This window comes from Rhagoletis zephyria, unplaced genomic scaffold (genome assembly GCF_001687245.7).
Source record: "Rhagoletis zephyria isolate East Lansing unplaced genomic scaffold, Rhagoletis_zephyria_1.1 Rzeph_scaffold_01148, whole genome shotgun sequence".
Taxonomy (NCBI): domain Eukaryota; kingdom Metazoa; phylum Arthropoda; class Insecta; order Diptera; family Tephritidae; genus Rhagoletis; species Rhagoletis zephyria.
The window spans coordinates 55,570-73,898 of NW_016158232.1; the positions used below are offsets into that span (position 1 = coordinate 55,570).

General features: G+C 34.1%; 1 protein-coding gene across 1 annotated transcript; it reads right to left on the reverse strand.

Annotated features, from left to right (window-relative positions):
* Positions 1 to 1,921: 1,921 nt before the first annotated feature.
* LOC108362933 (putative odorant receptor 69a) lies at positions 1,922 to 6,150 on the reverse strand. Its single transcript, XM_017616090.1, has 5 exons — positions 5,748 to 6,150; positions 5,234 to 5,663; positions 4,961 to 5,159; positions 2,048 to 2,203; positions 1,922 to 1,975 (listed from the first exon to the last, which is right to left on the reverse strand). Exons 1-5 carry the CDS (start codon positions 6,148 to 6,150, stop codon positions 1,922 to 1,924), a joined length of 1,242 nt encoding a protein of 413 aa, XP_017471579.1.
* Between the last annotated feature and the right edge of the window lie 12,179 nt (positions 6,151 to 18,329).

Consider the following 18,329-nt stretch of genomic DNA (forward strand, 5'->3'; position numbering starts at 1 on the left):
GGCTTATTAATATCGTATTTAGTTTTTAGGTGTTTTCAGATCGAGTAATATGCTTTGTTTCACTGTGCAACAATTACATAATAGCATTCTAGTCTAGTCTAGACAGTCTTTATTCTTACAAGAAAGTCATAGATATAAAAAGGGGCTTGATCGGCTTTAAAATCCCTTGCCACCGAAATAGCTCCTGGGAGCTTCGTCTCTGCCCAAAAAAGGTAAGGCTTTGCACTTCACCCCGAAAATTCTACGCCACTTTCAATATAACCACGAGCAGACTATTCTTGGTTACACAGTGTTTTTACATACATGTATGTTTTCTTCTGTTGCTACAAATTAAGATAATTAAATACAAAATGATTATCATGCATATTTGCGTAAATAAACAAATAGGTTAAAGATAAAATGTGTGGCATTGTGGCAAATTAATTACTGAAATTGTGCAAATATTAAATACTTAGTAATAAATATAAAATAATTGCAAACAGAAAATTTTTACTTTATTCATGGTAAATGATTTAAGGACTGCATTTAATAAAACTATCGATAATTCTATAATAATAAGCTTTAGTAGTTTGGCTAAATGAACAAAAAAAAAGTAGTTTGTTTCGAAATTTTAATATCTAAAGGAGCTTATTATCTAAAAGTTGCCTAAAATGGTAACAGATGTATGTAAATACGTAAGCCTTCACACTACAGTGCATAATAAAATCAATAATTTTGTATGGTTCAAAATTATTGGCTGCATAATAAATTTAAAGCAAATATATGTAAAATAAACATAAATACGCTCAATTTGTATAAATTTTCATACATTTTTAGTCATTTAAAATGAAACATAATTTTTTGGTTTAAATCAAATTTACACAAATTTTTGGTCCTGTAATAGCTGGGCATAAACTTTTGGTTATTAAAAAACTGGATATAATTTTATGGCAACATAAAAACTGGACATAAAATTCTTGCCATTTGCTCTCTGAAGATAAATTTCTGTGATCTAAAAACTGAAATTAAATTTAAAATTGGACATAGAAAAAAAATTTACATACACTTTTGTTTATCTTTATGTTTGGTCGTATAATAGCTGGGCATAAACTTTTGGTTATTAAAAAACTGGATATAATTTTATGGCAACATAAAAAATGGACATAAAATTCTGGCCATTTCCTCTCTGAAGATAAATTTCTGTGATCTAAAAACTGAAAATAAATTTAAAATTGGACACATTTTTTGGCATTAGGAAAAAAATTTACATACACTTTAACTAACTTTTAGAAAACTAAATATTTTTGGTTATTCAAAATTGAACATAATTGTGTGCAACCTAAAAACTAGACATACATTTTTCGTAATATAATAACTGAACATAGAATTCTGTGATATAAAAACTGAACATAAATTTTGTAATTTTTGGTGATTTAAAAGATGCACATATTTAAATGGTTGGTTCTTAATTAACTGGACATGAATTTTTGAAAATAAAAACTAGACATACTATATGTTTGTCCATTCATTAATTGGACAAAGTTTTCTTAGTTTAAGAACTCAACATAAATTTATTGGCAATTTGAAAACTGGCCATCATTTCTTGACTACTTAGGTAAAGTTGTGAGCAAGTCTTGATAATCTTCAAGCCAAAAGCCCTCAAAAATCGGGAACCCTTACCCACTTTTCCGCAAAGCTGTTCGGCACTAAGTTCCAGCGGATGTCTGAAAAAGGGGAATATTCAGCTGTAAGGTTAAATTTCCCCGAAAATGCATTTACAATAACACCCCGAAACTGTTCTACACATTTATTTACGTTTCAAATTCAAAACATATCGATTCTAAATGCTACAACTAAAATACATATATATGTATGTATATCATTTCACATGACCTTATTGCCAAATATGAAATCCATTTAAATAATTTCTCAAAAAGTGCTCTCATTTGCCCAAAGCCTGGAAAAATGTAAACAAGCTGTATGATGCCCGCAGTATCTTGAAATAATTACAAAAAGGCAATCAGTCATTTGGGATATTTTTTTTTTTTTTTATTCTTATACAACTCACTGTGGTGAAAGTAGGCATTGAAACTGTCTTAAACTTGTAAGCACTCAGCACAGCTGGTTTGCGACTGCGCATAATAAAGAAAAGTATCATCTTCCGATAAGCCAAGTCGCCTTCATACCAATTGCTATAAAATGCGGCGGCTGGAACTTTATTGCTCTGAAAAGAAAAAAGAAAGTAGTAGAATATTTGTCTGTTAGAATTAAAAATTAAAACAGTGATAGCCCGAACACAATGACAACGACGAGCTACGGACCACAGCTGTCAAATTATTTTTCCACGTATTCTTATGTAGATAATTATTTTGGCGACGACAGGGCTACCCGACGACTGCGGTTGTGGCCCGATTAGATCTATTTCCATTTTTCCAGCGACAGATAAGGTTCTTCCTCTTCTTTTATGTCAAACTCATACAAATTCATGATGTCGCTGCCGCGTTCAAAAAAATCATGTCGCCATCGACAAAGCGTTTAGATAACGAAGATATCATATTGGAAGCTGTGGCCCGTAGCTTGTCGTTTTCAATGTGTTCAGAACATAAGAGCCGTTTTCTCAAGTAGGGCTTATAATTTATCTGTCCTTCATACACATCTTTTATAAATTATCGTTAACATAAAGAGGCCGAAGTGGCACTAATATTTGGAGAAAAAACCACAAATCTGTGTTTGTGGTTATAGAAAGTAAAATAAGCAATACGTTTGTAATTAATCGATAACTATCAGTTGCCGAACGGCTACCTTTTTAATAGTAAGTAGTATTAATTTTTATTTTTTTGTAAAAAAAGATTCAAAAATTTTCGATAGCATTATAACTGCTTTTTTCAAATTTCTTTGCTTTTGATCACTAGACGCTCAACACTGCCATAAGAATGCAATAGTAAAAAAAAATTTAGCTTTAATTAAAAATAAAAATAAAATTTTAATTAAAATTTTTAATTTTCCTTTTCCGAGAACTGAAAATTGTGAAATCGCCAACGAAAAACTTAAACCTTAAACCTTATCTTAAAAAATGACTTAGATATCGATACAAATATATCGAAATATATGTTTGTCGAAAATTTTAATCAAAAATATAGCAATATTTCGTAGAAAAATTTCGATAGAACAAATCGCCAATACTTTTATTTAAACAAATACAGTGAAAACTCCCATAAGCGGACATCGATGGTCACCCACTTTTTGTCCACCTATGAGAGATGCCCGCCAATGGGAATTTCGTAAAAAATCAAATTCAAATTCAAACTAAAAAAATTTGAAATGTGGGTTTCTAAATTTTAAAATATTTATTCTTCAATAGACAGAAACAAGATGAAGAAGGCAACACTTTTTCTAGAAAATAAAATATCTCTGAATATGGACTAAACTAAATTGACCGCTTTGGGTCCTCTTTGGGAGATTTTTTTTCATAACTGGACATTTTTGAGTGTCCGCGTCGATTTATCGAAAAGTCTGCGTATGCGTGAGCATTTTGTATGGAAAGAACCAACAATTTTTTGTTACCAGAATGTGTCCGATTATAGGAGAGCTTTAAATGTATATGTAGATATATATCGCAATATACATCGAATATTTTTACGATAAATATATCGATATAACCCAAAAATATATCGACGCATAAAAAATCGATAAAACGATATTTTTTGCAAAAGATATTGAAAAACACAACACAGTCATAGGAACAGAAGATTGATGAAAGATTTTACCTTGATTACAAATGATAAAAAATTTTCAAAAAAATATAGTCTTCGAATAACGATATTTTTTATTAATAAAATCCAAATCAACAAATTTACCTCAACCAAGCTAAAATCCTAATAATCGAAAAAATCAGGGACCGAAAATATACGCTAAATATCAAAATGTTTATTGTTAGATCGTTGCAAAATCGTGCTTTTTATCCTTTTGATCAAGAATAGTCGCTGAATTTAAGATATTAATTTTTGCGTTATTTTGTAATTTTTTCGGGCAAAAATTATCGTTTTCTCTGACCATCATGGCTACAAAATTTAAAAACCTATCGACTAAGACATTGATATAGAAAAAGTAAACACATACTTATCGAAAAATATCAATAATTTTATCGATTTCAATAAACCTATGGTAAAAAAATAAAGAAATCGTATTGATTTACGATATTTTTCAAGAGAAAAGGAAAACCTTATCGAGAAATATTAATAAGTGTATCGGAAAATATAACCGCATACATAAATACTATTAAAAAAGCTAAACGATTATGGAAAACCGTCCATAATTTCAACGAGAAGTTTCAATAAGTTTATCGTGAAATATAAAAAATCTATGTAATTGATATACGATAGTTTTCAAGACAGAACAAAAAAGTTAGCGCAAAATAACGATAAATATGTCTTGAAACGTAACGAAAACTATGTTCATGTAAATATGTATTTCATATCTATACATATAAAAATATCGATATCGATAACTATGTGTGTAAAACGATAATTTTATCGGTGGTCGTAACTGCACAAAATAAAGAAACCTTTTCCAAAAAAAATATTTCAAAACATCGAAAACATATATCGATATATATAAAGTATCGATAAAAAAATTAATAAAAAAAATCGAAAAATATATCGAAAATGTAAGAGAGCCATGCGAAAAATTTAAAGAACACTACATATATTCAAAAAATTTTGTTGAAGGTTTTTCAAAAATATTTCAAAATATCGAAACCATATTTCGATTATAAAAAATATTGATAAACATACCAAAAAAAAATCTAAAAATTTCTCGAAGATGTAAGAAAGCAGCCATGCATAAAAATTTTACTTGTGAAATTTCTTTGTTTTGTGGCATATAATTTTATATATTTTTCTTCACAAATTCTTTCAGTGCAAATACATAGTACAATTCGCAAACAATGGAAAACTTGAAAACTAAAAATACTATCACTTACCGATTCGGTTAGCTCGCTGCCCGTATAGCAAATAAACAAAGTAAATACAATAAAAGAGAGCAAACCGACCGAGTACTTGAAGGCGTGAGCCAAACTAATCATCACCATAGAAAAGCCCATTAGGCACATTGCAACCGCTGAAGTGAAAAAGTTAACCAGAAAGGAGATGTTGAAGATGTCATTGATCTCCTTGGAAAAGCTGCGAGACAAAAAAAGAAAGAGCACAAAATTAAATTACGAAAAACTCCTTATAACTACTACAATCGAACTCACCTCAACAACTTGCTGTGATAGTTTATCAAGAATTTCAACTCGTCATTGGCAAGCTCGCCACTGGCATCGATAGCCTCCAAAGCGCCCGCCAAATAATCGAAATGCATTTGCAGCTGTGTGGTGAAGAAGTAGAGCATAAATTTAGCAGACAATATGAAAGCGACACCGGTGAGTGACGATTGCATCTGACATATGTAGGCGGCCAAAAAGGAGATAAACGAGTGGCTATTGTGACTATTCTGCCAAGGGTACCAGGTATTCGACTGATAGCGAAATTTCAGCTCCTCCTCGGGTTTGAGCCACTCATACAAGTACTCTATAATGGGCAATGAATTGTAGTAGCTGAAGGCAAATATGTAAGCGGTGGTTGTGTGCTTCATAAGCCGATTCGATTTTACAGCAAAATATTCAACACGATACGGAATGCGTACTAAACAAAACCAAGCGTATATATTATGTATATTTGCACAAGCGTGCAACGTAAATTCAACCTCACGTCTGCATTTATACATACCGCCCCTCAAGCGTCTGCCACAATTTGCACGCCATTGTGCGCGTGCTGTTGGGAAAAGATTTTGTAACTCCTCCAATAGCGCGCTAATGCGTCCTCCATACCAGTACATGACGAACATATTGCAAGCACCAACCATGGTGAGGCCCATTATGCCACCCGTTTCAGTTATTTGTCCAATAACAGATTCTGTGCTAATCTCATGTGGCATAAAAAGATAAATCAACATACCAAAATTTTGATAAACCAAGTTGAGTGCACCGAATATGAAGAGCGCGCGCCGCAGCCAAATGGCATGGGAGCTGTACTTGCGTGAACCACTCCATGCGAAGGGATCCGACCAGGCTAGATTCAAAGTGAGTTGGGGATAGTGCAGGAAGTGCTGCAGCGTATAAATGCGCGGCATTGCGACTTAGAGAATCTCTTTTGAAAGTTTTCCTGGCTAAGGTTGTTGTTTAAGTGAAGATATCAGAAGCCTTTCTACTAAAGTACGATAACAGCATGTTAACTTTTATATGCACTTTCTTTTTAAATGACCTTGTAGCAATCATTTTACTGGCAGTGTAATTGAGTAATTTTCTTTTAACCCTCTAGCAGGCCAAATAAGTATCGCAAGCATTCAAGAAAAGGTGTGCCAAATGAATTCATAAAGTATGCGTAGATGAAGTTGCATGGTGTGTTAGAAGTTATTTCTTCATTCGACTGCTGCTGTTACGTACTTACATATCGTGGCCTAACGGCCAAAAACGTAAACGACATTTTTTCTGGTTCAATTTTTTGTACACAGTGCCTCTAATCCACAGGTCAACTGTAAAGCTTCAATGGCTTTGTGGCCGAGATTGAAAAGGCCGCATATGGAAAAACTTGAGAAATTCAGCTAGAGACATACATACATATATATGCATGTACGTATGTAGTTATTTACAATATAGTAACTTTATAATCTTGAGTTAAAAACACCGATTATTTTTTGCTGTACGTACATACATATAAATATTTGATTTTGCTTTGAGCGTAAAATAAAATGCTTAGAGGTTTTACGGGTTCTTCGAGAGCATTCAGAATTTTTTGTTTAACAGCCGTTCAGATTGGTTTAGGAACATTAAGGGTTCTGAGTGATTTGTTTTGGGATCTTTCGGGATTTTTCAGGGTTATTCGGAAATTTTCTAAAACAATTAGAACAATTTTTGGTACTTTTCGGTATTTGTCGAGTTTTGGTTTTTAGGATTTTTCTGCAACATTTGCAATTTTCGGGGACTTTTCAGAATTTTTGGGACTTTTAGGAATTTTACGGGTTTTATATTTGGGGATTTTTTCGGTTCTAAAGCCGTTAAGGCTTTCTGAACATTCTTAGTGTTTTTTTTTTTTTGATCTTTCGAGATTTTTCGGGGATCTTTGGAAACTGTCGGAAACTGATAGTATTTTTCAAACTTCTCGAAATTCTCCCTGATTGGCTTTTTTAGATCTTTCGGCAACTTTTTCGTTGTTTTTTTTTTGAGGACTTTTCAGATTTTTTTTAACTTTTCGAAATTTGTTCGGGAACATTCAGGTTGAAAAGTGTGCTTTAATGAATGCCAAAAATATAAGAAGGTTAGTTTTTTTTTAATAAAAAAAGCAGTTATTCTTGCTCATCAGTTTACTCAATATTTTTTTTTTTTTTGTCTGGTTGAAGTACTTTTCCATTCTCCCTACAAAATCAGATTCATTACGGAGTACAGGAATTTCCTGTTCCGCTAAATTTTTCGCAGGCTATAATGTATTATATTACCTGAAGATTAGATTTTTATGCACAAGGAAAGCCTATTTTAGGCTAGCATGTGAAGAGAAACTAAGCATTAGTTTAAGGATTTACTTCAATAGTAAACCCGCACAGTTTTTACCAAATGACGTTACGTATACGCGCTGTAGTACTGGATTTATTTTCCTGTGGTATTTGGTGTGTAAAACCATTTTCAGTATGATTTTTGTAGTAAATCTATGAGTTTTATATCTACAAAGGGTTAAACAATATTAACTGAGCAAATATCCATATGGAAGTACTTTGTTATACTATTCTCTTTGTTGACAGTTTCCTTCGTCCATTACACAAATTACCTATTATCCTAATGTGTGTAACAAGATAATTGCGGAAATTATAGATCAAAAATAACTAAACTGGTAGTTTGATTTTTTTCAATTAGCTAAAAAAATGATATGCACAAACATGTGCTTCCGATTTGAATTTTAATACATATTTTGGCTTACAAGTCAAACAAATACCACATATACTTATATGTATACATTAGACTGCATCACCAAAAAAAGTTGCGGTTTTTCCGCCGAGATTACAAAATTTATTATATTCTATGACGTTCACAAAAATATTTGGGAAAAATATTAATATTTAAGTGAGCTTGAAAATACGTCCAAAAATGGAGTTTTTTATGAATAAAAATAGTTTCGTAAAGAACTTTTTGAAAAAAGTCCCCTCAGATGACAAAACAGATTAAGCTTAAAAAATCTACATAAAAATATTTAAAAATCTTTTCAACGGAATCGTAAGAATGAGATTTCTGATGATGTTTTTCTTTTGCTTTTTTCAAAGATTGATTTACGAAAAACTTGAATAACTGGGCCAAAACTATTCTGATTTAGACTTATGGGATCTCAGTAGAAAGGTATTTTCACACTGTTTTTATTTCTGTCCAAAAAAAATCATTCGTGCCCCAATTTTTTTTTTCAAATACCAACACATCTTAATTCAACTTTGAATGACGTTCGTTCATCCTACCTTTCTCTTTCATCCTTTGAACGAGTTTATTAGCAAAGAAATAAAAAGGGTGAGAAAATACCTTTCCACCGACACTTCTTAAGTCTAAATCAGAAGAGTTTAGGCTCAGTTATTCAAGTTTTTCTTATACCAATCTTTGAAAAAAATTAAAAAACGGCATCAAAAATCTATTTATTACGATTCCGTTCAAATTTTTTTTTTATTTTTTTTAATATTTTTATGCAAATTTTTTAAGCTTAAACCGTTTTGTCATTTGAGGGGATTTTTTCAAAAAAAAATGTTAACAAACTATTTTTATTCATAATAAACTCCATTTTTAGAGGTATTTTGAAATTGGTCCAGCTCACATAAATCTTAATATTTTTTGGAAATATTTTGGTGGACGTCTTAAAATATAATAGATTTTATAATTCCAATGGAAAAATAGTACCGATTTTTTTTTGTATGGGGAGTGATGCAGTCTAGTATACATACGTATGTATGTACATAAAGTGAAAATTAGGAAATATTTAAAAAAATTTACATAAATATACATAATTATTTTGACACCCAAATTATAATCCAGCGCTCATAACCTATTTTTTTTTTTCTTTAAAACCCAAAGCAAAAATTTGTTCTGCGTGAGCGAAATTTGAAAATACAAATATTAGCTAAATATATATTTATATTTGTCTATAAGTTAAATTGTGATTTTTTTTTTTTACTTTTAAATTTAATTTGATCGAAAACACATTTATTTAAATTTTTTCTATTGAAGCATAAAGCGTAGAGATTAGCGTTATATTTGGAAGATCTAGCACATCGGACAAATGACCGCCACGGCTTTGCTCGCACAGCAGCGATATTTCGCCGAAATTTACCTCATTCTCAAAAAAAAAAGTGTGGTCTAATGACTCCTTAAGCCTTAAATTGAAAAATATGTTCGGGAAAAGGTTTCGATTTTTATCAATTTTGGTATTGATCTTTTGTAAATGTCTAAATAATTGCTCATATTAGAAACTTCGATTGATCCTTATTTTTCCTCTAGTATTTAATATACATTATTTCTGTAATCTAAACTACTGAATTTCGCCACTTTATTTTTGTAGTCAATCGCGCGAAAAGATGTAAACATCTGATATGATAACTTTAGGATCTAAATGTTAGGAAATAATCAAAAATTTTGTCTTTACACAAATCTTAAATATGGATTTCAATAAACCAGGCATTCGACGGCGCTTTGGTCGGGTGAGAATATTTCATAGCAAAGTTGTAGTACTGGTATTTTATTGAAGAATCTATAGGCTAACCAAAAGTAACGTATAATCGTGTGGCCTGTATACAACTTCAAATGAGCAGACAACTTGTGAGCTTTTTTGCAAACATTGGCTAGTTGGCACGGGACATCGCCCACATTGAATCCACTATGAGCTGCAGGAATTAAAATCAACAGGAAAAAATAGGACACATTCGTTTAGGTATATTCGTTAGACATAAACTAAGCTAAAATTATAAGGCGAGGTTATCGGCGATCGGTACCGACAAGCGGTAGCGCAGTCTATGTCTGGAATCGATAGACGATAGGTTTATTACCGTCGGTGACGGTGACTACTGTTGCCAACGGTGGGCAACCGGTGGATCTGCTGTTCGATTGTCTGGTAATTTCTGATAACTATAATATCATTGGAGCTCTGGTCTGCAATTTGGACAAGACAGCAAATTATTTTGATGTAGCAGAGAGAAAACTCAATAGCTACCTCACGCTTTTCGAATCTCCTATGAAAATTTTTTCTCAGAAAGTGCTTGCAGCCCACTTTCGAATCTGTGAATAAGTTAACAGGGCTCCGATTCCAATGATCGAGTTGTAATAGTCTATTAAAGCAGAAAACTTTTTTGGGCTCCGAAAAAATCGCGGTAAACTTGTATTCCCCTTGATTTTAGTAAGATATCCGCGGTAATCTGCATTCCAGTTGTGCGTGGTATGATTACTCTTACTGTGCCGAAATATCTCTTTGATCTCCGCTTGTTGATCTTGTTAGCCTCCCGCTGCTCGGCAAGCGCCCATAAGCGAGACGCGAATGCAAAGAAGTTTCTACTATCCACCATATCTCCTGCAGCCTTACCAGTTGCTCGTAGTGCTTTTTACAGCATGGTGGTGATCTCTGACCGCTTTTAAAAAAGACCCAAATATAATTAGAGGGCTGTCGCTACTCTTCTCTGCTGGTAAAAGAGCCACCTTTAATATGGTCCATCACTTTGGCGTCACATCAGGTCAGTGGTTTCTTTCGATCGGGAAATTTCTCTCCGACGATTCCAAATTCCTACTTCTTTAGCTGTACTTAGGCGCGACGGATTCTCAGGGTGAACACGTAGAGGCATACCAGAGTTTTAACGAGACGAGGGCGAGGGGTTGCGGTTGCAGTTGTGGCGTTAGTCTGGCAGCCATTCTAGTCGAGTGCCACCATCCTCTTTTTAGGTAGTAGAATGCAGATGCTACAAGCTCGATATCGATGATCAACAAAGAAGAATAGGTGGTCATCTTCTTTGAGATATTAGCTGGCCGTAGAGGTTGGGGATCATTTGGCGTTGCCTAGGGTACCCCGGACCCAGGCAAGCTACCTTACAACTTGTGTTTCCTGTCAAATGTTCAGACAATATAAACTAGGGTGGTAAAAAAAAGTAAAGCTGAAATTTTTATGCTATCATCCCCTATATTGTTCTATACGAAAAAGTATAGCCATTTTTTTGCAAAAAAGTTTGAGGGTACTCAAAGATTTCCAGGTATTTTATATTGAAAAAAAAAAAACTATTTTTCGTTGAATTCTTGAACATCAATAGTTTTCTATCGGTAAACTCTGTTTCTCTCCAGGAGACTTCCAATATTTTATTTTACCATTTTTTTAATAATTTAGTATTTTTTGAGCCCTCCTATAATATTTATATAGATATCAACAACGAATAATATGAAACTAGGGCCAAACTGGTCTCAAACACGCACTTTTCCGTTGTCATCAGTGCCGTCTCAAGTCTCAGAATTTTCTTCTTCGTCTAACAGTTTTTACCAACTGAATTCCGTAATGAAATGCTTCAATAAAGAGTTTCTGCTTCTATATNCTCAGAATTTTCTTCTTCGTCTAACAGTTTTTACCAACTGAATTCCGTAAAGAAATGCTTCAATAAATTCAATTTCAATTTCTGCTTCTATAATTAATGAAACCGCAAATTGCGGAAAGACTAACTACATTTTTATTTCCCTCACATAACCTTATTCTAGGTCAAATATGTGTATAACCTGCGAAACTTTGTCACAGTGCCACTTTTGGCGTACGATTTCGCCATTGTCCAAGTAATATGTATGTATGTCATAATTATTCACATACACACACATATGTATGTAAGTGGCAACCCATTCATGCAATCTGGGGCTTCTGCACAAAACAAAACCCAACCACTTTCGTTTAGTTATTTATTCAGCTGCGTTGTGTAATTTTCTAGCCAATTTTCATGCAATAACAGAATGCCATAAACTATAAAATCCTTTTGCAAAATCCAGGCAATTTATAAATACTTCATACATTTATTGCGCCATTATTGAGCACACATATGAACAAACATGCAAAAATGCGAAAGTAGTTAGCCGCATACATATTTGCATAAGTGTACCAGTGTGTGTGTGTGTGTGTGTGTGTGTGTGTGTGTGTGTGTGTGTACGTTGCATCTATTAAGTAATATGCTGACTCAAATACAAGTGCAAACACGCAAATGACCCACAAACGGATTCGTCTAATAGCAAAATGCATATTTACAGTTTAGTTGTTGCCATTGTTTACAAAAACCTAGGCAAACTACATGAAAATTGGCAATTTTTAAGCCACATGTCCATGATTTTATTGCTGCTGCTGCTGCTGCTGCTGCTGCTGCTGCCATTGCTTCTGTTCGAGCTGTTCGGTAAATGTTTTTATTGCGCTTTGCGGTGCATTGTGCTTTTCTCGCTCTTTCTCTCTCTCTCTCTCTCTCTCTCTGTCGCTCCCTTCTGACACTCGCACACACTCTTGCATATATTTGCAATTTTGAATTTGGTAGCCCCAACATTCAATAATTTATAATTTAGTTTGTAATCCTCTGTTGGCTTTCATTGCGGTTGCCATTCGCATGTGTGACCAAGCGACTGGCCATAAGCAATGCTCAATTGCACACAAGTTCACATACTCGCTTTTGAGGCTATGTGCATGTGTGTTTGTAAAGCTCACACTGCTTCATAGCTAGTTTTCTCCTTTGGCAGCAGCTAGCAAATTTTTGGTTTTTGGCAGCCACACGTGGCATCTACCTACATATATACATATATGTATATGTGTACGTCTGTATGTATCTATTGTATAGTCAACTATTTTATTCACTTTATGAAATATGCAAACTTGCAATGTAAACTTTTGCCGGTGCTGTCGCCCATTGGCCATTGGTCATTTTGCTCGAACGAATGCGAAAGTGGTTTTATATTGAATTTTACCATTTTTTTTTTAATCGTCAAAGTTTGGGCACGCAAGGACAATTTGATTACCCATACTTGCAATTGGCGAAATGAGATTTTCAAGTGGAAGCTTAGCCGTTGATATTCCAAAGTTTATGTTGTAGATAATTTTTGACAATATTCGAAGGCCTATTTATATTACTCTAAGCCAGTCGTCGCTGAACTCTCCACGAAGAGTACTAATTTTGAGTTCTATATTCTAAATATTTTCTATCTGCAGAGAGAGACAATTACTTACCTATCCACAGGTTGCAGAAGTCAAAGTCTGAAATTATGCTACAGGCGGTACCTACGTCGCCTACAGCATGGCCATGGATTCCAGAGCGTCCAACCATTTGAACCAGAGCCAAACTGTTCGCTTACAATTGGCATAAGCTGGTACGAAGTGGTCTTTCAACCACTTTTCAGTGATGGCGTATATTTGTCCTCATTTTCCCAGAAAAATTGGGAAAAATTTGGAAGCAGATGGCGAAACGCAGGCGAAATCCTACTGTGTCATTGTAAGAAATTCTCCTCATCCTGCAATACTCCTGCAAGCGACCACGGTCTACGCAGGTTTCAAGCATGGAAACCAATGACCACTTTTAGGATGCACCAGCATGCTAATATACCGGTGGGAAGTGGGCGACAAAAAATTCTCTCGCCAAAGCAGCCTATTCACTCCACGACAACTTTGGTTCTAGCCGGGGTGGGTATCCGGGGTGGCTATCCGGCGAGGCGAGGGTAAGTAATGACAGAGTCCATTCTGTCGCGCTTTCAACGTTAGTCTTCCCGCGAAAACCTCGTCTGTTTCGAGCTACTATTCTGTTAAATCAATTAAATGTGCCTCATTACTTACTAAGCTGTATATGGTATAGAAGGCTTACATGGACTCAACCTCCTCTTTGACGAAAACTTTGTCAGAACGGGGCGATATCTCTCTACGTTAATTTACAGGAACGAAACTTGTGCAATTCTGTTGTGAGGAATTCTGCAAATCTGGACTTCAGAAGCATGAATGCGTGGAGGTTTCTTGGTGAGACACCTAAACCTTGACACAATGAGGGCATGGGAATGGAGCTGTTTTCATATGAGGTGCCTTAGCAAGCCGGGCAATTATTAGGTATGTATATCAGGGCCGAGTACGGAAAAGTTTCGAGTGGTTTCGAATGTCGTTTAAGGCCCATGTGCATAACTTCAGGCTCAGTCGTTGTGCCCTATTATAAAAGAGAGGTTGTTTGAGGATTGAGTGGCGGCTTGTGGATGGAGAAAATGAAAGCGGAAGTTGACCCACTACATTTTCTGGTGTTTGAGCGATTGAGTTCAAATCTATAGGGCAAATGTATGGCGCTACAGTTGAGATATCTCTAACAATTGTATTTTTCAGCAATTTTATTGAGCTTGAGGCAGTTTCTAAAGAAAATTTTCTTGGAAAAATAGCAATAATTTACACATGATTAAAGTTACAGCTGCTTTTCGGAAATAACCATATCTCCTCTTCAGACTTCGTGCCCACTGACCTAAGTTTGCCACGTAAACTGTTGNCACAAAAAAAACGAAATGTGGCCGAAAATAGCACACAATGAGCACAATAATACGAACAAATTTTTTCTTCATTTTTTCATTTTAGCGCCGCTAACTTGATTGAGCTCTGTTGCTGCCGTATTTTTTGTCCGTATATATTATCCACGTAAAAAGAAATAATTTGTTCGTAAACTGTACTGTTAGGTGTTTCTAAACGAGGTATCGCTAACAAACATATTAAGAGTCCAATGTGATTACACAGTTCAACAAAGTTAGACTTTTTGTACGGTCTGAGTTAAAACACATCGCTTCATTCGATTTTTTTGGTGATTAATCCAAATCTTGTCACAGAATTGCAAGTCAGAATTTTGAGATATTTAACCTCAAAGTGTCAAAAACACGTTTTTTGACTATATTTTAAGTTATATTATGAGAACAATTTTTTGTTTGCTTATTTCTACTTAGGGCATCATTTAGTACTACTCTTCCCCTTTATATTCATTTTCGTTTGTTGCGATTCGATTTTTCTTTCTCGAGATGTTCCTTTGTTAGCATGAGCTATCATAGCTGCAATAGATAGGTTAGTATATCTCAAAGCTATGACGTGCTAGAGCCGGATTTGAATTCAGCACCAGGTGGTAAAATTTTGTTGAACAGTGTTATCCCTAAAGTTGCCGCTAGAGTCGATATGCTTCTGAAAACCGCAATTTAAGTCTAATTCAATTCAAATTCAGAATATAAATTAGCCAGATACTTATCCAGAAATACACACGTTTCCATACAATTGGTCCGATAGGTGTCGCTAGATTCAACAAGTCTCTAAACACCATTGTTACTCGATAACACTCGATAACTTACAACAAAATGTGGTCTACATCAAAAAAGATCACTGGTTTCATTCGTCGACCCCTTTAAAAATTCCAGTGGAAATATCAACTGATGATCTGAACGTATGGCTCAAAACATTTCTGCAAACCAATGTACATGAGTATTATTCTCAATCTTGATCTTAATCTTTATCTTAGTCCTAATCTTAATTCTAATCCTAATCCTAATACTAATCTTAGGCTATATCATTATATTTAACTTAAGCTTAATCTTAATCTTAATCTCAATCTTAATCTTAACGTTGATCTTATTCTTAATCCTAATATTATTATTAATCTTAATCTTAATCTTTAATCTCAATCTGAATTTTAATCTAGTTATAATTATACTTAATTTGGATCTTGATTTTAAACTTTAATTATAATTTTAACCTCAACATTTATCTTAATCCCAACCTTAAACTTAATTTTATCTTAATCTTAATCTTTATCTTAATATTAGATAATCACATTAATATGCATATGCAGGCTCATATTCACACTCATATTCTGATTCATACTCATATTTAAATTATACCGTAATCTTAGTCAAATGCATACTGATTCCTATTCATATTTATATCCATACTCATACTCAACCTAATATTCATACTCATATTCATAACCATATTCATTTCCATACTAATACTCATACGCTTAAAAAAACTCATTCTCGCATTCTTATTCGTACCCATACTCATATTCATATTCGTACAAAAAATATAACCCAGACCTCCCACGCATTATTAAGCATATCAAGAATTTCATATGCCAAATTTTTTTCACCCCAACGCATCCACATGTATTAATAAGCATACGTACATACATATGTTCACATATCAGAGCAAAAAGTTCTACGAATACAAATGTTAACTGTGGCTCGCAATTTTAATAACTGCAAACGAAAAACTTTCAAAATGACTCGACAAGCGAAAAAAACAACAATACAAACTGTCTCTACTTATCCCAATGGCATTTATATGTACATACACGCACTGGAATGCAGCAATAAGCCAAATGAATACATTCAAAAGAAAACTTTTATTACTCTACTCGTAATAATAATAATAACTGCAACGCGAAATTTCATTTTCAATTTTAATATTAAAATGGATTTATTTAAACTCAACTGCGGGCAGATATAAATTTGAATGATTTCTTTTTTTACGAAGCGTTGCGTTGTGTGGCGTTCTTGCTCAATGTCATCGATGGTTTCTCACTTTCCCACAATAAATATTTACCCGGCGCTGCTTCATCAATTTGCTGGCATTACACGGACGTACATAAATACGCAAATAAATAAATAAGCAACGGAAAAATATTATTTATGGACTTTCATTAAAAATGCATTGCGAACGTACGTGTGGACACACACACGCACACATATGTATGTGCATATGGACGAACAGATACACCGCATGAGCGATAAACTTTGCGTACGCCTCTATTTGCAGCGGTTTTCAGTTATAAGCGCAGCTATTTTATTTAAATGTTGCGAAAAAGGTGACTTTTACTATGCGAAAATGATACATGCAATTATACATACCTTCATACATACAGTGACGAACAAAAGTATTGGCACGGTGAATTTATGCAAAGTTTTTTATTCTAATTTGTTTTTCGATAATTTTTCATAAAAATATAGTTCATTACACATCAAAAACCATAAAAACAAAATCTCTAAACCTTGTGCAAAACTCAGGAAAATTTAATAAATTTGCTTACTATTTGGCAAGTTTTTATTCAGATTTTTTAGAAAATTCTATTTAGAAATTTAGAAATTCTAAGTATGCAGTTTCATAGCCCTTTCAATTAAACCGCAAGTTTGAAGTGGCTACAAAATCTTGTTGATTTTTGGCATTTTTTTTAGTGGAACGTGTTGCTCATTTCTGCCAAAAAAAAAAAAATAATCGTCGAACATATTTTGTATGGAAAAACCTGTGTGAAAAAATTGCCAAAAATCAACGCGATTTTCTAGCAACGTAGACATACACTTTGTTATACTAGAATTGAATGTGCTATAAAACTGCTTACCAAGAATTTTCTAAAAAATCTAAATCTAAATTTTTTTTTTAAATTTTCGAAAATAAATTAGAATCAAAAACTTTGTTTATATTGCGAAAAATTCACTGTGCCAATACTTTTGTTCGTCACTGTACTTATATACACTTTTTAATTATAAATTATTTTGCCAAATTTACATGGTCTGTGCGGTTAAAATATGGCGAAGAAGTAATAAAAATACAAAAGGTGTAAATCATTAAAAATGTGAAAATTGTGCCGTTCTGCGGTTAAGTTTATTCTGGATATTTTGTAAATGTTGCGAGATCACATTAATTTACTATGTTTTTGCATGTGTAACGGTTTGAGAAATAATACATATTTAATTATTAGTATGGATGGTGGTCTACAATAACGACACCAGACAAAACTCAAAAAACAAAAAATAACACAGAGCCTTAGTACTGAACAGTGGCATACGTCCCCAAAGGAAGAGGGGTGCTAGTTGAGTGGGATTGAGCTGGCATGTGAGGTGGTGGTTGGTGCCGTGCGGGCAGTCTCCACATGCCGCACACTCGTTAGGGATATGGGGCTAGAGTCTGAACATGTAGCTGTTGAAGCGGCTGCAATAATCAGACCGTAATTGGGCTCCGCGCCTGCAACAGGTGGTGATTGTGCTCCGATCAACGGCATTCATAGGTCGGCAGTCGTTGATCACTCATGGGTACGTTTTCGGGTCCAGTGGTTGGTCAATGTATATCTAGACCACTTTCATGTATTCAAAAATATGCCCTCTAAAGTGCCTGAGCAAAGGCTTCGCCTTAAGCAGCGGTCTGTTGTAGTGGTCACGCTTGTGGCATCACAGAAGAAATTGCTTGCTGAGCATTTTGTTATGTTCCCTTACGGGAAGCATTTGGGCGTCGGTGTGCAGGCGGTGT

Bases quoted from the DNA above. Each gene is read 5' to 3' on its own strand.
- LOC108362933 (XM_017616090.1), bottom strand. From the start codon at position 6,150: ATGCCGCGCATTTATACGCTGCAGCACTTCCTGCACTATCCCCAACTC. The intron at 5,160-5,233 runs GTGAGTTCGATT...TTTGTCTCGCAG, and splicing joins TATCACAGCAAGTTGTTGAG to CTTTTCCAAGGAGATCAATG. The intron at 2,204-4,960 runs GTAAGTGATAGT...TTTTCTTTTCAG, and splicing joins GCAGCGAGCTAACCGAATCG to AGCAATAAAGTTCCAGCCGC.